The sequence below is a fragment of the Nicotiana attenuata genome, unplaced genomic scaffold (genome assembly GCF_001879085.1).
Source record: "Nicotiana attenuata strain UT unplaced genomic scaffold, NIATTr2, whole genome shotgun sequence".
NCBI lineage: Eukaryota > Viridiplantae > Streptophyta > Magnoliopsida > Solanales > Solanaceae > Nicotiana > Nicotiana attenuata.
Genome location: NW_017671400.1, coordinates 267467 through 292186, shown reverse-complemented (window position 1 = coordinate 292186; position 24720 = coordinate 267467). Strand labels below are relative to the sequence as shown.

Sequence of the window (24720 nt, the reverse complement as noted above, 5' to 3'; positions counted from 1 at the left end):
AGTTGTGCACCTAGGTGAGATTGTCCATTTTGACACTATCTGTGTGAGCGACTCTTTGATGGTTTGTGCCTTGCCCTCATGTGTCTCCCTTCAGGTGACATTGAGTTGTTGATCTGGTTTTCAACCACCTCAAATGCTCCTGAATTTAAATGCCAATAGTATCTGCATATATCATAGAACAACATAATACTATTCCTTAATCCTATGCCTATGATTACCATTGTTAAATTGCTCTCCTCTTGGGGCAGATGGTCAAAATTATTCTCAGAGCTTCTCCTACTCCTGCTGTGTGTTGTTGTATTCATTGTTGGTTCTCAGAACTTCTTCCCTTTTCATCATATTTCCCAGAATAACCCAAAGGTCTTGTTGTTAATGCTTTGATAACTTATTTTTTATTTAATTTTCTGAATTTGACAGGAATTTGAATAGTCATGAATCAGGAAGGGCACTCAAGTAAAAACAAAAAAGCTAAAAATTGCATTGCAGCCGGATCACTTGCATCTTTGCTGAACCAAAAAGTTTCATCATTGAAAACAAAAAGAATTGTTCAATCTACAAGGACAAATGACAAGCATCATCTGAATTTAATTGAAAAAAAACTTCCGCAATTAGGAGTTCAAGTGCAAGAACAATTGTTGCAACTGCCTCAGCCTTCTGCTTCTCCAACACAAAATGTACATGAACATGTGCAACAAAAGTCACTGAACTCTACCTCTCTTGCATCACAAGAAGTACGCGAACAATTGCAGCAACTGCCACTGGATTCCACCACTCGTACTTCACAACCAGTATAGGAACAATTTGAGGATTCTTCCAATCATGAAACAAATGAACAATCCGAGGAACAAAGCAAGAACATATAAATTTTATTTCGTTAAATTAGCAAACAATATGGACGTGATATATGGTGATTATTCTTACTTAATATTAATGCAGGTCCTTATGACGAAAAAAGAAAAAGAGGAAAAACTTTGATGCCAAGTGTTCATGGTAGGAAAGAGCGCAAACTAATTGTGCTAAACGAGAACAATCAACCCATAGGTCCTACTGGTGATGTTGTAGCAGAGTTGGGTAGCTTCCTCGGCACATTGGCAAGGAATGCGGCCTTTTGTCCTCTTAATGTGTTTAATTGGAGAAAACTTCAAACAAAAGAAGATATGTGGATATATATCAAGGTTTGAAGTTCGCAATATTCTGTGTAGATATTTCATATTTTCACACTAACCTAACTGTACCAAATTAATTTTGTAGGGAAAATATGATATTCCTGATGCTGCAAAAAGGTGGGTTTTTGATTCAATTCAGAATGCTTGGAGAAAGTATAAGAATCAACTATTTAACGACCATTATAAACCATATGAGAATGACGAGCTTCGAATGGAGAAAAGGCCGGTTGATGTTCCTGAATCTCAATTTAGGGATCTTCTTAATTATTGGAACTCTGATGCCTACAAGGTAAAACTAAGTACTGCCCATGATTTGCTGAGAATGTCTGGTTTATGTTTAATTAGAAATCACTTTATTATTTTTATACATCAAATGCACTTAGGTTACATAACCTAGTGCAAAATTTAAGCTTCATTTGAATCTGTTGGGACAACTGAACTTGACAACTTTATATTTATTGGCCGATTTGCAGAAAATGTCCCAAACCAATACCGAGAATCGCAAAAAGTTGAAATATCCACACACTGCTGGCAAAAGAAGTTTTGCTCGAATATGCGAGGTTTGATATTTTTTTTCTTATTATTATTCTTTTAAATATGAACTTATTAACTTTAGTCCAATATATTTTTATACCACTTTTTATATAATCAGGAAAAAAAGAAAGAAACTTCTGAGCCTCTATCAAGCAAGGACCTATTTGTGGCTATGAGAAAAAGAAAAGTTGATCGAGTATACAAGGCCTCGTATGCAGATACTCTTAATAAAATTGTACGAGTTATTAATTTAAAGTTTGTTGTTATCATTTGTCCGTTCTTAGTTATTGACTCAGTGTCATATACTTTCTGATTTAATAATGACTCAATTTGGTCTTGTAGGCTGAAATGGAAAGACTACAATCGACACAAGAAAGTGAAGATGGTAGTCAACCAGTTGATGCATTTGCATCAGTCATGGGACCTGAGCATCCAGGTCGCCTAAGATTGTATGGACGTGGGGTTACCAAGACTTCCTTAAAAAGAAAAGTGGGAGATGCGGGACCCTCAAGTTCTACTGATGAGGTGATGCAGCAAAAATTGGAGGAAATGGAAGAAAGGATGCAGCAAAGATTGCAGGAAAAGTTCAATGCACAAAAAGATGCCATGGAACTACTAGTTGCAGTTAAAATCATTTCATAACTTAAGCATCTGAATCCAGATTTACGGGTTGATCCCAGCATGCTAGGTTTCAATGCTCGTTCACCTGGAGAAGCTTCCTCTGCCCAACAAGCTGCTGTGCAACTAATAAATCGCCTATCTACTGGGAGTAATAATCAAGGTCAGTACGTCTATCTTTGTTTGTTTCTTGATTTCTTCTTCTCCTCCTTCTGCTTGTCTTTTAAATTTCACTTAAACTTATTCCGCTTAGCTATAACCTTTTATAAAGAGAATAATTGGCTTATAATATCAACACATGTTGCTTCCTCACACATGTTGCTTCCTCTTTATCTTGGTTTTCTGTACAAAGCCATCTATTGATTGGCAAAAGCAACATCTATTGTGTGGCTGGCTGGTTTTTGTATCTTTGGAACCTAAATCAATTTAATCAGTCAACTACGTTTCAGTTACAAACTAGTTGGGCTCAACTCAATACTTCACTGGTGACCATTTGTTTCAATTGCTTACCATTTGCTTTTTTTCTTTTCTTTCTAAATCCTCATAGTAGACTCTCTAGATTGAAGGCTTCTGTCAACTAGCTATAGTTGAGCTTCTGCTAACTCTTCTCTCGTTTTCCCTTTGTTACATTGGTCCCAAGAAAGATTTATAAGGGCATTCTTCAAAAGGATGCAAAATTTGCCTTTTCTAGTAAATCTTGGATGCAAATCTACGCTGTAAAAACAATGCTCTTCATGTTGTTGTTGACATACATCAGGCTTAATATGTGGCATATGATATAGTATATTGTAAAAAATCCACTTTTCAATGAAAGAGTAATTGAAAATGAACTGAAAACTTATCAACATGCTTAAATGCAGCCTTCACAAGCTGCAAGCAGTGGTTATCATCTAAAAACAACCACTATTTTCTGTCAATTCCTTGCATATCTGTCAAAAAATTCCAGAAAATACACATGAATGTGATGGTTCAAATTCAAACCGCTGGAGAACATGTTAGGAAAATTGTATAGCTGTTGTCTAAAGATAAATAAATCAAACATCACTTTTTAACTTAAGAAAAAAGCAAATAAAGTGATCCCGCAGTTGGCCTAGGGAAGATCTTCATAGCCTTCTGCTGTCTAGCCGCAGCACGTCTCCTTGTTTTCCTAGCTGGCTGGTTGAACCAAGTCCTTACATAGTTTTGCCTTGATCATCCCAAACAATCCCATTCTGAATTCAGCTTAGCAAAACCAATTCTGGGAAGCTTCCATTTCACTGCTGTAGTGAAGAAATGATGTTTTGACATATTCATGACATCCTTAGAAGTTATTTTAGGAAATTGCTTATGAGTAACTAAAATGAGGTGTTCATTGATTGCTGGGATAATTCTTGTTTATGATTGGTACAGCAAGAACAAATAGATGGTAGGGGGATCCCAAACCTGCTCATGTTAGTATCCCACTGTAATCTTATGTCTGGATAATCTCCACAAGAAAAAAGGAAAATTTAAAGGGGAATTTCTTGTGCCAAATCATCTTGTTTACTAAAGAGGTATTCTAATAAGTTCTAATGCAATTCCAAACAGATTTACAACTAAATTTTTCTCCTTGTTTTCCTAGCTGGCTGGTTGAACCAAGTCCTTACATAGTTTTGCCAATGCTTCTTGAAGTGCCCATTGGGTATAATATTGTTGTGATTCATCTCTTACCTGGTTAGCTACTACTTCTGGAGGCTTTGGGAGTACAAAGTCTTTTGCATTCTTACACGGATTTAAAGACAACCATTTACTTGTTGTCATCTCTGACTTGTTTTTGACAAACTTTGTGCTGTAAGATTTTTACTGGATATAAGATTGTTTCATCCTAGAAAAAAGAACTGAAGACTTAGAGATCGACATTCTAGTACATTTGAAAACTTTGTGCTTTATGCATTGTTTATGGACCATACCCATTCTTATAATGATAAACCAACTCATGAAGGATAATGACTTTATTTATCCTCTTTTGTAGGTGGAGCAATTGAAGAAAGGGAAGATGGAGATTGTGAAGATCTAGACCTTACTTAAGAACTTTGAATTGTTGTCCATGTTCTAGGAATCTTTTGTTATCAACATTTGAACTAACTCTTGAAGTGTTGATGTAAAACTTATGTGATTGGGTTAAAATATTTTGATTTTATGGAGTAAGTGTTGATGTAAAACTTATGTGATTGGGTTAAAATATTTGGTTTTATGGAGATAATATAGATTATGAAGTGTTTTATCTTTTTATTTATATAAATTTTAAGTTATTACAAATTTTATATATCTAAATATTCATTTACAGCCAGGGCGTAATAGCCTAATAGAACCGTTCCAATAGGTCTTGCAAACCGTTCCAATAGGTATGGCAAATTGCTCCAAAATAGTCTACAAGAACTGTTCCAATAGGTATTCAAAACCGTTCGATTAGGTCTTACAAATCGTTCCAAAATATGCAACAAACTAACACAATAGGTAATTAAAACCGTTGCAAAAGAAATGAAACCGTTACAGTAGCGTAATGAAACCGTTAGAATAATTGTAAATAAATATTGCAATAGCTTACATAACCGTTGCAACATATTATATGGTAACTGCTGCCAACCGTTGCTATAGACTATATGGCAACGGTTTTTAACCGTTACAACTGGAAAGAAATACTCGTTGCTTCAGGCAGAGGAACAACCGTTGCGATAGATATACCTTAAGCAACGATTTGGATAACCGTTGCAAGAACCGTTACTCTAGATCTACTGGCACGGCAGCGTATATAACGGTTGCTAAACCGTTCCAATACCTCTATGGCAACGGTTTACCTCTCTGTTGCAACGGTTCTACGGCTGTTGCAATAGGCTCATTTTCCAGTAGTGAGCTCATTTCTGGCTAGCCTACCATCCATCTGAAGGACCATGTCCTTCCATCCTTGAGCAGCTAAAGAATCTACCAATCTCATCATCCCTGGTTCCACCAGGTCGTTCAACAATCTGCCTTTTAAAATTTTCCTTCTGCCAAACACGGCAAATCTGTCTTGCTCCTTCTCAGATTCATTCTCTTCTTCTTCTCCACTCCAGTCATCATCATCTGAAACTTTTGTTTGTTTAGCTTTCACTGCAGATCTTGTCTTATTGGCTAGTGTGGGTTCAACAGACACAGGTGCAGAAGAAGACTTCTTGAAGGAAGTCTTGGGCTTTTTAGGCATGGGTGTACGAACCTCTTCTATTGTACCCCTTTCTTGATGGACCAGTTCCATCTCCTCTTCCTCAATAAGTACCTCTGAGGATTCTGCAATCTTCCCTTTTTCCTTTTCCATTTTCTTTTTCTTACTTTCTTCTAAGGGTTTTTGTAGATCAGCTTCACTCTTTTTTACCCTGCTTCTTGTGGCTCTACCCCTAGGAACTGAAGAGGCAGTAGGTGTTGGGGATGAAGATTTCTTTTCTTGGAAGGCTTGGGAACAGTTGGGGCTTTTGTTGTGGGAGCTCTGCGTTTCTTTGGGTCATAGCTTGCCCCAACCTTTTTCAGTAGATCAGCCAAGGTTTCTTCAGTAGATGAAACAGGTTCATCTCTTTGCTTGCTCAGATGAACCAACCCCTCAGCAGCTTCCCCAAAGCCACTTCCCCCTGACTTCATGCCACTCTCTTCTAATCTCTCTTGTGTAACCCCACATATAGCAAGAATTGCTCCCTTCCCATTTCGCCTCTCTTCACCACATGCACCCTCTCTCTCTCTTTTTCTTTTTCAAAATTCTTTTTACCTCCACTCCTACGTCTCTCAGGCACTTCAACATCCCTAATAGGACCAACCATAACAAACCTAATCTCTAAGTTTCCACTCACAGATGAACTTACCTTAGTAGGGGATTCTTGAGTTTTCTCAGAGTTAGAAGACCCATGTCCTTCACCCTCAGTAGCTGATTGATATGATTCTGATTTAGACCTGGAGTCTGAATCGGGAGTTTTGCTTTGCTTCATTTGTCTTGCTTTCAACCTTTCATTTAAAGCCTTCCTCAGAGCCCCAGATGCTACAGTTTTTCGAGCGAGCATTTTCTGCCTTCGTAGACTAGGTTTTGGAGATACACTGGGGAGTATATGAGGATGAATTTGAGGGAGATGGTTGTGGAGGAGTTCCAGGATTTTCTTGTGGGTTAGACATGATGGTCGATTTCTTGAAAGACTTTGGGAATTTTGGAGAAGATGGCAGTTAGAAGTGAAGAAGAGTTTTTGACGGTTTTGGAATTATGATGAAGACTGGAGAGATGGTGTGTATTTAAAGAGAATTAGACATTTAATAAGTAACGGCAGCTTTTTCAGGGGTCAAACAGAAGTCTAATCAAATTGAATTTCCAGAATTTTAATGATCAATTTGGCTTCCCTAGATATTAGGCAAAAATTACGGTTTAGGGTTCTAGATGGACGGAACTGGTTCAATGCCAACCGATAGAACTTTTCTAGGAATTTGACAAGTATAGGACTTCTGCTCATGATTGAAACATTAATCTTTCTGATTGTGCAGAGTATAGAAAACATACCTGAGCTTTCATATGAGCCCATACTGATGAACCAGGTTCTTCATTTAGAACTCTCTTGAACATACCTCAAATGCCATAATAGAGAAAATTTAGTAAAAGATCAGTGAGTCATATAAACACATGTCACAGGAGTATACTAATTAAAGTATGAAGCTGAGTAAGAATTAATCTAGATATTTACACAAGTTCAGAATTCCTAGCCAAACAAAATATTTTTTTTTCATCAATTTTTTTGTCATTGTGCATTCTGAAGTGAACCTTTTATGTGATCTTAATCATCCCTAATTCCAACCTGTTCCTCTCAAAGTTTTCTCTACTCAGTGCTTTAGTGAAAATGTCAGCAATTTGTTTATCAGTAGCACAGAATTCTATGGAGATCAATCCTTTCTCATAGTTATCTCTTAAGAAGTGGTGCCTAACATCTATGTGCTTAGTCCTCTTATGATGAACAGGGTTCTTTGTCATACTTATAGCACTAGTGTTATCACAGAATATAGGAATGCAACCAACTTCAATGCCAAAATCTACCAACTGTTGTTTGATCCATAGCAATTGAGCACAACAAGAAGCAGCAGCAACATACTCAGCTTCAGCAGTAGATAAGGCCACTGAATTTTGCTTCTTAGTAGCCCATGACACAAGACATGAATCAAGGTAGTGTGCCATACCTGAGGTGCTCTTCCTATCCACTAGGAAACCTGCATAATCAGCATCAGCATATCCTACTAGATTGAAATTACTACCTTTGGGGTACCAAAGGCACAGATCAGTGGTGCCTTTCAAATATCTTAGTATCCTCTTGACAGCAGTCAAGTGAGACTCTTTTGGATTGGCCTGAAAACGAGCACAAAGCCCTACACTCTAAATAATGTCAGGTATACTGGCAGTAAGATACGAGAGTGAACCAATCATACCCCTATACAACTTTTGATCAACTGATGGACCAAGTTCATCAATGTCTAATTTAGTGGCAGTTGCAATGGGTGTGGCTATTTCTTTTGATTCTTCCATTTTAAACCTTTTGATTAGCTCTTTTGCATACTTCTGTTGATGGATCATGGTTCCATTAGGACTTTGTTTGATCTGCAAGCGTAAGAAGAAGTTAAGCTCACCCATCATACTCATTTCAAACTCACTCCCCATTAGTTTTGCAAAGTCCTTACTTAGCTTATCAGTGGTGGCCCCAAAGATTATGTCATCAACATATATTTGTACCACAAAGAGATCATTACCTTTTTCCCTTAAGAATAAGGTACTATCAATTTTACCTCTTTTGTAACCATGTTCAAGCAGAAATTTGGACAGTCGTTCATACCATGCTCTTGGGGCCTGCTTGAGTCCATAGAGAGCCTTGTCTAACTTGTACACATGCTCAGGACATTCCTTGCTCTCAAACCCTGGAGGTTGTTTCACAAGCACTTCTTCTTTCAGGTAGCCATTTAGGAAGGCACTTTTGACATCCATCTGATGAAGAGTGAATTACATGTGTGCTGCAAAGGCTATGAGGAGTCCGATTGCCTCTAGTCTTGCAACTGGAGCAAAAGTCTCATCACAATCTATGCTCTCCTCTTGGCTGTAACCTTGGACCACCAGTCTTGCCTTGTTTCTTGTAACTGTTCCATCTTTATCAAGTTTGTTTCTAAAGACCCATTTTGTACCAATAACTGATCTATCCTTGGGTCTTGGAACTAGATGTCAAACTTGACTTCTCTCAAACTGATTGAGTTCAACTTGCATTGCATTGACCCAATCTGCATCCTGCAAAGCCTCAACAACATTTTTAGGTTCAATAAGAGATAAAAAGGCATCAAAATCACACAGATTCTTTAATTGTGATCTAGTTTTGACTCCAGATGTTGGATCAGTGATAATGTTCTCAATATGATGAGAACTTTGATACTTGTGAGGTTTCACAACCAATTGGTTCATACTAGATGTTTCTCCCATGTTCTGTTGCTGAGGAACATGGTCATGAACAGGTTCTTTTAGAGGATTTATTTCAATTCCTCTTTGATTAGTTCCCCCTGTCAGGTTGCCCTGAATAGAAGAACATGTTCCATCACCTGTTCCTTTTTTTGGTGCCACTTTGACTTGTGCTGAGGCTTCAGTCAAATCCTTTACCAATCCAATGGCTTCATCTTCATGTTCCTGTCTCTCAGAAAGAATGTTAGTTTCATCAAATACTACATGCACACTTTCTTCTACACACAAAGTTCTTTTATTGAACACTTTATATGCTTTTCTATGTGAAGAATATCCCAAGAATGCTCCATCATCACTTCTGGGATCAAACTTACCTAGGGAATCTTTTCCATTATTGTGCACAAAGCACTTAAATCCACATGCTCTAAGATGGGATATATTTGGTTTTCTCCCTTTAAGTAACTCATAGGGAGTCTTCTCTACAAGAGGTCTAGTCATGCATCTATTTATAATGTAACATGCAGTGTTTACAGCCTCTGCCCAGAAGCTATGGGGCAGCTTACTAGAAAGAAGCATAGTCCTAGCCATGTCTTCAAGAGTCCTGTTCTTTCTTTCAACTACTCCATTTTGTTGAGGAGTCCTAGGGGCAGAGAAGTTATGATCTATACCATTTTCATCACAGAATTCAGCAAACTTAGCATTTTCAAATTCAGTTCCATGATCAGACCTAATGGATGCAAGTTGATTTCCTAATTGTTTCTGAATTTTTCTAACAAAGGTAGTAAACATGTCAAATACTTCATCTTTAGATGTTAGAAATAGTACCCAGGTAAATCTAGAATAATCATCAACAAGTACCATTACATATTTCTTTCCACCTCTGCTCATGGTTCTCATTGGACCACAGAGATCCATATGGACCAGTTCCAATGACTTGGTTGTGCTTACCATTTTCTTGTTTTTGAAGGATGATCTTACCTACTTCACCCTTGCACAAGCCTCACAAACTTTGTCTTCCTTGAACTTGATGTTAGGTAACCCTATCACCAAGTCCTTAGAGACTAATTTGTTTAGCTGATTCAAGCTGGCATGACCAAGTCTTTTGTGCCACAGGAGGGGATCATTATCCAGCACACTTAGGTAGGTTAGTTCATTTTCTGAGAGAGTTGACAAATCTACAATGTAAATATTGTTAACTCTTTTTCCCTGCAGAAAAATCTTGTTAGTGGTAAGGTTAATCACAAAGCATTTAGTAGAGGTGAATGCTACAAGGTTACCTCTGTCACACAATTGTGACACACTGTTCAGGCTGTATTTCAAGCCATCTATCAAGTAGACATTCTCAATGGAGTGAGAGTCTGTCTTACCTACCATTCCAACCCCAATAATCTCACCTTTCTTCCCATTTCCAAAGGAGACATTACCTCCCTTTAGGTCCTCAAGTGAAAGGAACTGGTTCTTGCTTCCAGTCATATGTTTTGAGCAGCCACTATCCATGTACCACATTTGGCTACTTCCCTTCACTTGGACCTGCAAAAAGAAATCAGGGGTTAGTCTTAGGAACCCAAACTAGTTTGGGTCCCTTTCTATAGGCAAAGGGATAAATCAGATTCCTTCTAGCCCATCCAGGCAGCCTATTTTTTTCTTGAACAAAAGCTTTGTTCTTTTGACTGGCCTTTTCTTTTGCATTACATTCATTTTTGTAATGGCCAATCTTGCCACAGTGTGTGCAGATTTTGTTCTCAGGAAGAGTGAGGTACTTGCTTTTAGGATCCCACTTAGGTGCTTGAGTCCCACAGCCAAGTCCTCTTTTGTTGCTACTGTGATGTTCTTGTAGCTAGGAGAGTGCATCAGAAGCCTTATTCCATTTGCAAGTTCTGTCTAGTTCATGTTTTAGTTTCCCTAGATCTTCTTTTAATACTCTTATCTGCTCATCCTTCTTTTACAGCTCATCCTTCATTTTTCCTAAGTTTTCTTCTAGGGTGAGATGTGTGTGATCAGCTTTCTTCATTCCTGTTCCCAATTTCAGTTTTAAGTTCTCAAACCTATGTTCTAGGACACTAGTGTCAAGTTCAAGAACCTGGTTCTTCAACTCAGCATTTTTACTTTCACTCTCATTAGCCCTAGACTCTAGATTTTTGCACTTGGCTTTTAGGATCACACATTCCCTAGACAGTTCTTCCTTCTCATTGTTAATTATCTCAGACTCATCAATGAAGTCTAGCAGTAGCTCAGAAAACCTTTCTTTAGACAGGAATTTAATCTTGTCTTTGAGATGAAGAATACTTACCTCTTGTTCATCATCTGATTCTCCGATGGCCATAAGTGCTTGTTCATCTCCAGCTTCATCTTCTGAGTCCTCATATGATGTTTCTCCCCAGGCAGCAACCATAGCCTTTGTTGATCCTTTGTTTCTTTTTGGTTGAACCTGTTCCTTCTTCCTGTTCCTTCGTTCAGCCCTTTTTTTCTTCCACTCAATTTCCCATTGAGGACAATTCTTGATCATGTGATCAGTCTTACCACATTTGTAGCAACCCTCGTTGGTCTGTTTCTCAGGAGCCCTTGGTTTGTTGAAGGTTGTACCTCTTGAAGAACCCTTTCCTCTCATCAGGTACTTTTTGAAATCTCTTGTGATCATAGCCATTTCCTCATCCTCCAGATATGAACCTTCAGCAATTCTATGAGCCAGACTTATTTCCTTCTTGGGTGCATCCATTTTCATGGTTTTCCTTTTCCTTCTCAGTTCATAGGCAGCAAGGTTTCCAATTAGTTCATCCAGCTTAAGGGTAGCAATATTCTTTGATTCCTGAATAGCAGTGATTTTGCTTTCCCAAGAGACTGGCAGAACCCTTGTTTAAATCTTCTCAACTTTGTCTTCTTCAAGGATAATCCTTCCAAGAGACTTAAGTTCATTTGTCAGTGTGGTCAACCTTGTATACATCTCTTGGATGGTTTCTCCTTCCTTCATGGTGAAATTCTCATATTGAGAATACAGCAGTGTTCCTCTGGACCTCTTCACTTGAGGTGTTCCTTCATGAGCCACTTGCAAAGTGTCCCAGATTTCCTTATCAGTGGTACAACTTTGAATTCTACTGTACTCATATGGACCTAGTCCACACACAAGCCATTTCTTGGCCTTGGCATTCTTTTCCCATTTCTTCAAATCTTCAGCAGTGCAGTCAGCTCTTGTCTTTGGCACATCCGCTCCTTCCTCATTCTTCTTTGTAGTTGCCAAAGGACCATCAGTGACTATGTCCCAGAGTTCATAGTCCTCTCCTATGATATGATCTCTCATCCTGTTCTTCCACCAGGAATAGTACTGACCATTGAAGAGTGGAGGCCTAGCAGTGGATTGCCCTTCCCAATTCCCAGGTGGTGCACTCATCTTGATCTTTTCCTAAGGTGTTAGCCTCTTCAAGGATAATCCGCTCTGATACCAATTGATGTTCTAAACGACACTACCACAAAAGAGGGGGGGGGGGGGTGATTTGTGTGGTACCCAATTTTCGCTCTAGAAGAACCTGGTTCTTCTAGGTGTACTAACTACTACTGTTTGCGGAATAATAAGTACATAAAATAAAGAACACAGAGATTTTTACGTGGAAAACACTTGGCTCAAAAGGTGAAAAAACCACGACCTACTACTCAGTAGGATTTTCCCAAACTTCCACTAAAATCACTGAGCCAAAACAGCATTTACAAAACTCTTTGTAAACCTAAGGATTAACTCTAATCCCGTTGTGGCACACAGCCTCAACTGTTGTGATAACTTCAAGTTAGCTTATAACCTGAACACTCTAGGTATCTAATATAATTGCTTCTATGAAAGTTGAAAGGTAAAATTTTAAACCACCTACTACAATTGAACTAGAATAAAAGAAATACACAATGGAACTGATTCTTCTAGCTCGTTCAAGTAGCTTCAGGAGTGAACACTCAAATCTCACATAAATTGCTTGCAAAATCGCCTTGCTCTTTTGCTCTCAATTTAGTTTAACTTCTGCGTATGTGCAATACCTGTAAAAGAGAACAATCACTGTCTTTTAATGGGTTAGTAATCAGAGTTTGATTGGGACTCAATTGTTGATCTTCTATCGTAGTTGAGTCCTTGAAGATCTCAAACTCCAACACTATCTTTATCCAGATTGTGTTCTCTTCATATAAGGAGACTTTCTCCCCTTATCCAATATGCAACCTTTTCGATCAGATCAGGAGATATTGCTGCTTGATCAGTAGGACTTATCTCCTTCACGTGCATCTCACATGTATTGGTTGAGCATGACTGTGCTTTACACGATGGACCTGGTCCATGACCGAGTTCATTTGTCATTTTTCAAAACATCACCTGTTCTTGGGCCAACATAAATACTTTTAAGGTATAGAAGGTTTAGCGTTCCCTATGTTCACAATAGAAAAGTCTTCTCAAATATAATAGGAGTATATTTACCCTGTAATTTATTACTCCATTAAAGATACAAAAATCTATATAAGAAGGTAGAGTAAATAATCGTGTCCGTCGACCTTTTCAAACTGAAGTAGGCAAAAAGACTTTTGTATTGAAAACATCTTTGCAATTTACGGTATCACTGTATCTTTTGAAAAAAACAAACAGAAAAGCAGAATGAGAAAATTTTATAGTAGTAGTAAAATCCTTTTCTTTGTTTCACAATAGAAGTTACCGCAGATAGGCAATTCAGCCTAACTTATGGTCTGTGGAAAAGATTCCCACCTTTATTAATTTTTAATTTATTTCCTTCTCTGGTGGGCGCACGGTAGGTTTGGAACCTGAGAGTACTGAAGTGGACTGGAGGTGTTCAGAAATGCCACATAGAAGATTATATTTTTGAATATTCTGGATATTATAGAAATTAACATGCGTATTATATATAGAGTGTTCGCAAACATTTTAGAAAGTCTAAACTAAAACCAAACCGAATCAAGTAGAACCCTTCTTATGTAATGAAATTAGTTTAAGTTTGCTACATAATTTGTTCCTTTTCCTTCAAAAATAAATGTTTGTCATGTCTAAAATTCATGTATTAATCCCAAGCTTATGTACGTACTAAGCTCCCAACTAACATTAAACTCTTCTTATACCCTCTAAAATCAGTGTTTTAAAAGGTGTGAGCGCGAGAAGAAATTTGATTTTCTGCAATCCTCCAGACATGTGCGTAGTGAAAGTGAATGATACATGTCAAAATAAAAAACGAAAATTTTCCCATTTGAATAATCAGTCACCTAGTCCATGAAATACTTTTCTTCCACCTTGAACATATATATCAGAATATGCACGAGAGTCAATATTTACATTGAAAAAAGAATGGTACATGTTAAATCAATATCCGAAAATTTTCTTGCTTGATTGAGTCACTTCGGCCATGAAATACTTTTCTCCTCACTTGAACTGTTGAACATAAGAATATAGCATGGAAGTCAAAGAAACGCACTTAGGTGGACATGTGTTCTTTTTAGTACATTAGAAAAGACAAAAAATACTTTTTACATTAATCGTTCATAAAATACATAACTCAAATCTACTAGGAGAAGAAACTCCATTTTCTTGAATGCATCTTGCTAAACTAGTAAATTTTCTTAATGTTTCTGATCCTATTTGTCAGAAAATATGCATATTTATTTGCCTCCTTCCAAATATATTTAGTAGTGCCATTGCTAATTTCCAGGAAATATTTACAATTTTCAAGAATAGCCCTAAGTGGGTGATATTGTATTATGTATATCCTCCTTGATGTTGATAAGCTGAAATTTCTAATATATTTTGAAATTCAAGTTAACGTCGTTTGAATTTGAGTTCTAATTCAAATTTTCTATATAAAATTCAATCACATGCAATTATCAATTTAAAGTCGTAATGATCATATGTTTATTGATCAACTAATTTATTATGAATTTTATTTTTTCCAATAGCGTAACATTAAAGAGTCGACTAGGGCTCGGCTCGAGCTCAATTATATTTTGTAAATGCTCAATCTCGATGTAATAAAAAGCTCGGTTGAGCTTGGCCTGACGCCCATACTGAAAAGTGGATCGGCTTGGTCCATTTATAGCCTGTTAAGGAAATAGTATCAAAGTTCATTATAAGAAGGTGAAACCAATATCATATTTAATAGGAACGAAAATTTATGTTTGTTAATTAGTTCTCTTCTTGGCCGGCGTTTGGATTTGTCCTGCTGCTTTGGGAAAATACTGACCGTCCTAAATCTGATATATTATTACATTTTCTAGAGTTGAAACTCCATTTTACATAACTTGATCACTACTTAAATATATTTCTTCTTATAGCATTTAGTTAGTACTAGAAGCGAAATTTTACTTTTGGCTGTCTTGTTACTTCTAGAAATAGAAAATTCAGTTCTCTAATGTTAGTTAGAAATTAGAATTAATATGCAACCGAGTACTATGCAAGAGACAAATTCTAAGTATAAGCATTAACTACTTTACTACCTAATTTGGACAACATTTCAGAGGTAAAAAGTAAACAACTTTGTATTTAACTAGGATTCTACAAAATAAAAATGAAAAAACCTGAACATGATAAAAGAAACGAGTAAAGTCATTTTCTTTTTAAGATCTTGTATACGCTAAAATCGTGTGTCAACGATTTTGTAGGCTCGAGGGGTCACATCGAGAAACAAATTTGATATGGGCCGGGCTCGAGCCCAATGGAAGAATACTATACTCGAAGATCGGAATGCTCGATGAACACCAGAGCCAAGTACGACCAACCCCGAGATGATACCGTTATAGTTTAATAACAGAAAGAGCGAGATTCCTGCGGTGGCCCTAAGATCACGACGTAAATTCCGGAACGGATTTGTACTAGGCGGTTAGACAGCTGTATAATAAGATTCCCTACTACAATTAGAATTGTACCTTATTTAGGATTCCCCTACTATATAAAGGGGACTCCAATCATTTGTAACGCATGATTATTCAATCATTGATAAGAGAATATACAATTTCGCTTTCTTGCTTACTGTTCATCTAAATTATCTTATTATTTTATTGTTCTTGTTCACTTACCTCGAGGTCGCCCTTACTCGAGGTTGAGGTCTGCTTACACAAATGGTTTGATTTAACTTATTTCTTTAACTTATACGTTTGATTCCTAGTTTATCAATTAGTATTGGATTAAATCACATATCTTTAAAACCACAAAACAAGTTTAATTGTTACTCGGATTTTAGGGTAAACAGTTTGGTGCCCACCGTGGGGCTAAAGATAATACTGATTGTTTCAGTACTGATTCTGATAACACACGTTATTTTCACACTTTTTCTTGTGAAGAATTTTTGTTCTCGGGCTAAATCATGTCAAACTCACAAAATGCACCCGTACATGGCGATGATGGCCTTGGACTTCACGGGGAAAATGATAATGTAGTTGCTCCAGGAGCCGGTGTACCACCAGTTAACCCCGGGGAAGTGCCTATTGCAGAACCAGTCGATGTTAGTTTGCATATTGCTTTTAATGCGGACTTAGGCACAGACCCTGGAGGTAGTGTACGCAAAGAAGTCTGATCTGGTGTCCAAAGAACGCAGGGTGTAGGAGATGGGGGAGTTAGCCTCCAGGTAATATTCGAGATGCTACAAGCTCAACAGGTCGCTACCGCTCAGCTTCAAAGTCAGCATAAAACTCCGAGTGTGGTCGAACCAAAAATCACTCGCCGTATCGAACCAGCGCCAGAAAGGTCGAACGGTAATGGATCGGGGACTGACCTCACAATTATGAAGATGCTCGAGGAGCTCACCAAAAGAATCGAGTTGGGAGAGAAAAAGATTAAGGATAATGACAAAAAAGTGGAGACGTATCACTCCCGTGTTGATCAAATACCGGGGGAACCACCGGTCTTAAAAGATTTGGATGCCAAAAAGTTCGTACAAAAGTCGTTCCCTCCGAGTGCGGCTCCGAAGCCCATTCCCAAGAAGTTTCGTATGCTAGATATACCTAAGTACAACGGGATGAGCGATCCTAATGAACACGTCGCCTCGTGCACATGCAGGATTAAAGGAAACGACTTAAATGATGACGAGATCGAGTCAGCTTTGTTGAAAAAATTTGAGGAAACTTTGTCAAAAGGAGCAATGATTTGGTATCACAACTTGCCACCAAATTCTATCGATTTGTTTGCTATGTTAGCAGACGCCTTTGTGAAAGCACACGTTGGGGCTATAAAGGTTGCCACAAGGAAGTCAGACATTTTTACGATAAGATAGAGGGGCGATGAAATGCTAAGAGAGTTCGTATCCCTATTCCAAATAGAGCGAATGGAATTACCACCGGTCTCAGATGATTGGGACGTGCAAGCTTTTACAACAGGGGTTGAACGAGCGGAGTTCGATCGCGTCACGACACATTAAGCAAAATCTAATCGAATACCCAGCCGTGACTTGGGCAGATGTACATAATCGTTGCCAATCGAAGATCAGAGTCGAGGACGACCAGCTGGGGGCCCCATCAGGTTTAGTTCATCCAAATAAATTGGCAGCTAAAACCCCGAGAGATATCGATAGGGAACCAAGATCAAATAGGGAACGGAATCAGCCATATGTCGTAGATCGAAGAAACAACGGTTCAAGGCGCAATCCTCCTCGGAATAATTGAAGAAATGATCGAGGGCAAATTTTTCGGGGACTTATGAGTAAGAATGGTTTTGATAAACATACTGATCCTGCAGAAGCACCTCGGTTATCGGAGTATAATTTAATTGTCGATGCATCGAGGATCGTATCGGCCATCGGAAGGATCAAAGACACCAGGTGGCCCGGACATATACAAACCAATCCTTCTCAAAGAAATCCATACTTGATGTGTAAATATCATGGCACGCATGGCCATAGGACCGAAGACTACAGACAGCTGACGGAGGAGGTAGCTTGATTGTTCAACGAGGGTCATCTTCGAGAGTTTCTCAGTGATCGGGCTAAGAATCAATTCAGAGAAAGAGACGCCAACAGAAAGAATGAGCAGGAAGAGCCGCAGCATGTAATTCATATGATCGTTGGCGGGGTCGATATACCACAAGGGCCTATATTCAAACGTACCAAGGTGTCGATTACCAGAGAAAACGCACTCGGAGTTATATGCCCGAGGGCATCCTATCGTTCAATGGCAAAAAAGCGGAAGGCATTTCTCAGTCGCACAATGACTCCCTGGTAATTTCTATTTTGTTAAAATAAAATTAAAGTTAAACGTGTTCTAGTGGATCCAGGTAGCTCAGCAAACATAATCAGATCGAGGGTCGTAGAGCAGCTCGGCCTGCAGGACCAAATTGTGCATACATCTCGAGTCCTAAACAACTTCAACATGGCAAGCGAAACAACGAAGGGGGAGACAATCCTACCAGTGAACGTGGCCGGGACCATCCAAGATACAAAATTCCATGTCATTGAAGGCGACTTGAGATATAATGCACTACTCGGGAGGCCATGGATCCACAACATAAGGGCAGTGTCGTCGACCCTTCATCAGATGATGAAATTCCCAACAGTGGATGGTGTGAAAAAGGTTTACGGGGAACAACATGCTGCAAAAGAAATGTTTGCAGTCGATGAGGTGGCGCCGACACTAGCGCCTTCGACCTCATAAAAATCGAGCACCAAAAAAGCAGATGGACAAATAGCAATCACCGTCACCAGCTTCGACTGAACCAGAGAAACAGATAATCGAAGAAGAAGAAGAGGATTTCCTCACTCCTCGAACTTTCGTTGCTCCCGAAGAGTCAGATGCAACCAAGTCAACGTTCGAAGAGCTGGAACAGGTGATATTGATCGAGCATCTACCCGAATGTAAGGTATACCTGGGGACGGGGTTAACCCCCGAACTCAGGAAAAAACTCATTTAATTTCTTATCGATAACATGGATTGTTTTGCTTAGTCCCATTTAGACATGACAGGGATCCCACCGGAAATAACATCACATCGGCTAAGCCTCGACCCTAGGTTCAAACCAGTAAAGCAAACAAGAAGGTCCCGGTTCGAGGTGAAGCATGCATTCATTAAGGATGAGGCAACTAAACTTCCTAAAATAGGGTCCATTCGGGAGGTAAAATACCCCGAATGGTTAGAATGTAGTTGTAGTCCCTAAAAAGGGAACAAACTTAGAATGTGCGTAGATTACAAGGATTTAAACAAGGCATGACCTAAACACTCCTTTCCACTACCTAACGTCGATCGCATGATCGATGCCGCGGTCGGCCACGAGATCCTTACCTTTCTCGACGCCTACTCCGGGTACAATCAAATTCTATGAACCCGGAGGGCCAGGAGAAGACCTCACTTATCACTAAGTTTGGAACATACTGTTACAATGGAATGCCCTTCGGACTAAAAAATGCTGGAGTTACGTATCAACGCCTAGTTAACAAAATGTTTGAGGAACAAATAAGTAAATCAATGAAAGTTTACATTGATGATATGTTGGTTAAAACTCTGCGCGTGGAGAACCATCTAACTCATTTGCAGGAAATATTCAAAATCTTGAGGAAGTACAACATGAAGCTTAACCTAGAAAAATGTGCCTTTGGGGTTGGCTCGGGCAAATTTCTCGGCTTCATGGTATCAAATCGGGAAATCGAAATCAACCCCGATAAGATTAAGGCCATCGAGGATATAACCGTTGTAGACAGTGTGAAAGCCATGCAAAGGTTAACCGGACGGATAGCTGCCTTAAAGCGATTCATCTCGAGGTAATCAGATCGAAGCCACAGGTTCTTTTCTTTACTCAAAAAGAAAAATGATTTCGCTTGGACCCCGGAATGTCAGCAAGCACTGGAGGAATTGAAGCGATACTTGTCGAGCCCGCCTCTACTTCATACTCCGAAGGTAGATGAGAAGCTGTACTTATATTTGGCAGTGTCCGAAAAGCGGTAAGTGGTGTACTAGTTCGAGAAGAGCAAGGTACGCAGTTCCCTGTTTATTACGTAAGTTGGACTTTAGGAGACGCTGAAACTAGATTTCCACACTTAGAAAAATTGGCACTTGCATTAATAAGCGCATCTAGAAAGTTAAAGCCATATTTCCAGTGTCACCCCATATGTGTGTTACCACTTATCCTCTTCGAAATGTTTTGCATAAGCCCGAGCTATCGGGTCGATTGGCCAAATGGGCCGTCGAACTTGGCGGGTACGATATCGAATATCAACCCCGAACGACCATCAAGTCTCAAATCTTAACTGACTTCGTGGCAAATTTTACACCGACCCTCGTACCCGAAGTGGAGAAAGAACTTCTGCTAAAATAGGTTACATCATCGGGGGTATGGACCCTCTTCACGGACGGTGCTTCGAATGTGAAAGGGTCCGGGCTCGGCATTATTTTGAAGCCCCCTACAGGTAACACTATTAGACTAACCATCAAAACTTCTAGGTTGACTAATAATGAGGCCGAATATGAGGCCATGATTCCAGATCTTGAGCTAGCTAAGGGCTAGGGGGCAGAAGTCGTTGAAGCCAAGTGCTATTCTCTGTTGGTGGTAAACCAAGTAAACAAACGCTTCGAAGTGCGAGAGGATAGAAGCAAAGATATTTGGACAAGCTACAGGTAACCTTGCATCTCTTCAAGGAATGCACTTTAGACCATGTACCTCGAGAACAAAACAGTGAGGCAGATGCACTTGCAAACTTGGGGTCATCAGTCGAGGAAGATGATATTATCCCAGGGACTATCGTCCAATTATCGAGATCTATGGTTGAGGAGGGTCATGCCGAGATAAATTCTACAAGTTTGACTTGGGTTTGGAGGAATAAGTATATCGAATATTAAAAATGGAAAGCTCCCATCGGATTATAAAGAGTCGAGGGCTCTGCAAACCAAGGCTGCTAGGTTCACATTGGATGAAGATGGAACATTATACAGGAGAACGTTCGATGGACCATTGGCGGTACGTTTAGGGCCAGGGGACACCGATTATTTTCTACGAGAAATCCACGAAGGCACTTATGGAAATCACTCCGTCGCCGAGTCTTTGATTCGCAAAATTATTAGAGCAGGGTATTACTGGGATAACATGGAAAAAGACACTAAGGAGTTTGTTAGAAAATGTGATAAATGTCAAAGGTTTGTACCGATGATTCATCAGCCCGGAGAGCAACTTCACTCAGTCCCGTCCCCACGACCTTTCATGAAATGGGTAATGGACATCGTCGGCCCTCTACCAACGGCCTTAGGTAAAGCTAAATCCATTTTGCTTATGACTGACTACTTTTATAAATAGGTGGAAGCACTGGCTTTCGAGAAGGTCAGAGAAAATGAAGTTATTGACTTCATCTGGGATAACATCGTGTGTCGATTCGGGATACCTGCCGAAATTGTATGCGACAGTGGCAAACAATTTATCGGCAACAAAGTAACAAAATTCCTCAAAGCACAAAAAATAAAAAGGATCTTATCAACACCGTATCATCCGAGCGGAAACGGGCAGGCCGAACCGACAAACAAGACTATCATACAAAACTTGAAGAAAAGGTTGAACGACGCTAAAGGGAAATGGAGAGAAGTTCTACCCGAAGTTCTTTGGGCATATCGAACAACATCGAAGTCCAGTACGGGGGCGACCCCGTTCTCTTTAGTATATGGCTCCGAGGCATTAATTCCAATCGAGGTCGGGGAACCCAGCGCCAGCTTCCGACATGCATCGGAGGAGTCAAATCATGAGGCTATGAATACTAGCCTCAAGCTATTAGATGAAAAACGGGAAGCTGCATTTGTTCGGATGACTGCAAAGAAGCAAAGAATCGAGAGATACTATAATAGAAGAACCAAGCTTCGACACTTCGGAATCTGGGACTTAGTTCTAAGGAAAGTCACCCTCAATACTCAAGACCCGAATGAAGGGAAACTAGGCCTGAACTGGGAAGGACCATAACGAGTCATTGTAGTCATCGGGAAAGGATCTTACAAACTTGGCACGATAGAAGGCGAACAATTACCAAACAATTGGAATGTATCACTGCTCAAGCGATATTTTTGCTGAGGTATAACCTACTTCTCTTTTTCATATGTATTTAAGACTAACTCATTGCAGGTGTTCGATCGAAGACGTCGAGGACACCCTTGTACCCGAAGACCTTAGGTTGTAAAGCACGCGTTGCACTCTTTTTCCCTTATATCGGGTTTTATCCCAAATGGATTTTTCCGGCAAGGTTTTTAACGAGGCAACAACTATGTGCTACCTAAGGAGAATTCAACAGTATCTAAGGCTTCTTTTCAATCAGCCTCAAATGCTGGGGGGCATCACCCTCGGAGGTTATATTTTCGAGAAAAATACTTCACGCTAAAGAGGGCCTCGATAGGAAAATTTTGCAATGGGCCAAACGGTCAGAGGAACCGTGTCCATATAGGATAGTCGAGCCCCGATGGCAAAACATGTACGCATGCATGAATTATTCAAAGAAGCATTCTTTCTATATCAAACACTTTGTGTCCTAAAGAAACTTGCTACTATACGACCTCCATATTTGTGATTCTGCGAGAAACGGATCAAGGTCCAAAACGCAAATACACCTCGAATACTCGGGGACTGTCATCAACAGTCAATACATTCGAGTTGTCTAAACTCGAATTTTTAAGACCTCAAAGAGGCATCCCTCGAGGCAAAGGCCAAGGCCATCATACTCGGGGACTAACATTTCGGACAAGTTCGAAATGTTATCGGGAAACAAGTCCAAGAGACACACCCGAAGGCTACGGCCTAAATAACGCGGCTCGGAGACGTCCGAATTCCGCAATAAAAACAGGCCTTCGAATTCTCAGAAAATCGGTTAAATAAAGGCTACCCTCGGCAAAATAATCAAAGGGCTTCGATAAAATCATCCCTCGAAAAAACTTAAGAGGTATCGAATTATTCAAATACAAACTTGTGCTAAGGCATTAAAAACAAAGGGTTTCGATCGATACCAAACCCTCAAAAATCCAATGGGTAAAAAATGCATGCCAAGACATAAATAAATATTTACTAAGTCTTCTAAGCCGAAAAGGAAAAATAATAGCCATCTCTTAGAGGCCATAATTGACCGATCTAAAAGAGCCTAAGGGCCGATACACTTAAGGTTCGAGATCTTGTTCTCACCCGATACAAATCAAAGGATTCGATTATCCCAAGCATAAATAAATAATAACTTGATTATGGCTCGGGGACTCACCATTATCTAGCACGAGCCCATAAGGGTCTATGCCCTAAAGTTCGAACCTTATTTGAACTCGACCACGACAATTTCAAAGAAACCGTCTGAGATAAAATCCCGAACATACCGTTCAAAGAATGAAATTAGTACAAGAATTTTGTAAGGCAGGAAATATCGAGAAAACATTCAAGGAAATTCTTTTTATATATACTTAGAAAAAGATATATGCAAGAGACAGATAAAAGGTCTTACAAAAGAAAAATACAAAAAAGAGAAAGGAAAATTTTATCTATGCCCAGGGCTGGTCTCTCCCGCGGGAGCAGCTTCCTCTTTGGGCCTAACTTCATTATCGGACCCGCTTTGGCTGCCTTCGTCATCATCATCATCGGAGGAGGAGATGAGAAACTTGGTATCGGCTTCTAGCGCTTTTGCTTGGGCTAACTCTTCAGTAAGGTCGAAACCTAGAGCATGGATCTCTTAGAGGGTCTCCCTCCGGGATTGGCACTTCGCCAAATCATTGCTCCATTTCTCCCGGTCGGAGGCTTCACTTAGTTCCATTTGAGTAGCCTCAGCATCCCTTAGGTACACTGCAACGGTTTTATTAGTCGCAACCTTCATCTTCTTGACCTCGTCCTGCTTCAGCAACCTCAGCCTCGGTTGCGGCAAGTTTGGCCTCGAGCTCATCGATCTTTTTGGCCTGGGCTAGATTTTTCTCTTTAGCACCCCGGATCTGGGTCTCAATCGAGGCCATTTTGGCTAGAGTAGCCTCTTTCTCAGCAGCAAGTCGATCCATATATTCCTTCCACCGGTTGTAGTCGGCCTTAACTTGATCGACCTCCCCTTGAAGCTGCTTGATCATCTCCAGTTTTTGCTGCAGCTGAGACACTGAAGTGTTAGCCTCCACAGTTGGGTCAAGTAGACTATACTCTTTCAAAATGATAGTTACCTGCTTGTCTAACTCGGCCTTATTTTTACTAGCTTTGACCAAGTCTGCCCGAAGGTCCTTGAGCTCCTCCTCCTTTTGGCTGCAAAGGAGTTTCAGGGCCTTCCCTTCATCCGAGGACTTCTTGAGCTCAGCCTCACATTGGCTCAGCTCGGCCCTAAACCTAGTAATGGCCTACTTGGAAAAAGAGATATCAGTTAGAGTAAGGGGAGAAGAAGAGATTGCAGCAATAGGAGTTAATGTTTACTGAGAGAAAAGACGGTGAGCCTCTTCGAAGAGGGTAGATGCGTCATTGAGGTCGGCGGCGTCATCGACCCCAGTAAAACAATCCCAGAAACGATATTCTTCACCGGGGACTGCGCTCGGGTCAGGCGTTTGCAGAGCTTGAGCTTCCTTTATTGCCTCCTGAGAATAAGCTGGTAGAGGAGGAGAGTGACCTATTTTCATGGCCCCGAGCATATCACTCGGGGTGCTCTCTTCAGCCTCGGGGATCTCGGTACTTGTCTCGTTTCCTATGCTTGTTAAAGGCGGAGGAACGATCTCGACCTCAGGCGATTCAGGGTCTTTGCCTGCATTTTTATTCGGAGTTTCCTCACTTTGAGGCAGGGTCTCCGGTTCTGAGGGCTTGACAGCTTCAACTGGTTTCCTGGCTCGGGTCACCAACGCCGATTCTTCGCCCTCGTCTTCTTCTTCATCATTCAGTTGATTGACTGAGTCTATGTCCACGTGAATGAGTTTCCTCCTTTGCCTTTGAGTAGGGGCCCTCTTATCTTGGGGGTCTTCGGGTTTTGAAGCCCCTTTTCTCTTATTATCCTTCCCCGATTTTGGAATCGGGGACTTGGTCTCTTCCCCGAGCGGGGCTGGCCTCAT

General features: G+C 40.0%; 2 protein-coding genes across 2 annotated transcripts; one reads left to right on the top strand and one right to left on the bottom strand.

Moving 5' to 3' along the window:
- Positions 1–940: 940 nt before the first annotated feature.
- LOC109208053 lies at positions 941–2481 on the top strand. The gene is made up of 5 exons (XM_019371061.1): positions 941–1175; positions 1252–1455; positions 1640–1726; positions 1819–1935; positions 2043–2481. The coding sequence occupies exons 1-5, from the start codon at positions 975–977 to the stop codon at positions 2340–2342; spliced, it is 909 nt and encodes a 302-aa protein (XP_019226606.1). The 5' UTR covers positions 941–974; the 3' UTR covers positions 2343–2481.
- A 20711-nt stretch (positions 2482–23192) lies between these two features.
- On the bottom strand, positions 23193–24720 carry LOC109208051 (cilia- and flagella-associated protein 45-like). Its single transcript, XM_019371057.1, has 3 exons — positions 24098–24720; positions 23520–24013; positions 23193–23368 (listed from the first exon to the last, which is right to left on the bottom strand). Exons 1-3 carry the CDS (start codon positions 24718–24720, stop codon positions 23193–23195), a joined length of 1293 nt encoding a protein of 430 aa, XP_019226602.1.

Coding starts and splice junctions, on each gene's coding strand:
- LOC109208053 (XM_019371061.1), top strand. CDS start 975: ATGCCAAGTGTTCATGGTAGGAAAGAGCGCAAACTAATTGTGCTAAAC. Junction 1,176..1,251: donor ATATGTGGATATATATCAAG/GTTTGAAGTTCG, acceptor TTAATTTTGTAG/GGAAAATATGATATTCCTGA. Junction 1,456..1,639: donor GGAACTCTGATGCCTACAAG/GTAAAACTAAGT, acceptor GCCGATTTGCAG/AAAATGTCCCAAACCAATAC.
- LOC109208051 (XM_019371057.1), bottom strand. CDS start 24,720: ATGAGGCCAGCCCCGCTCGGGGAAGAGACCAAGTCCCCGATTCCAAAA. Junction 24,014..24,097: donor GCTCACCGTCTTTTCTCTCA/GTAAACATTAAC, acceptor GGCCATTACTAG/GTTTAGGGCCGAGCTGAGCC. Junction 23,369..23,519: donor ACGAGGTCAAGAAGATGAAG/GTTGCGACTAAT, acceptor TCCATGCTCTAG/GTTTCGACCTTACTGAAGAG.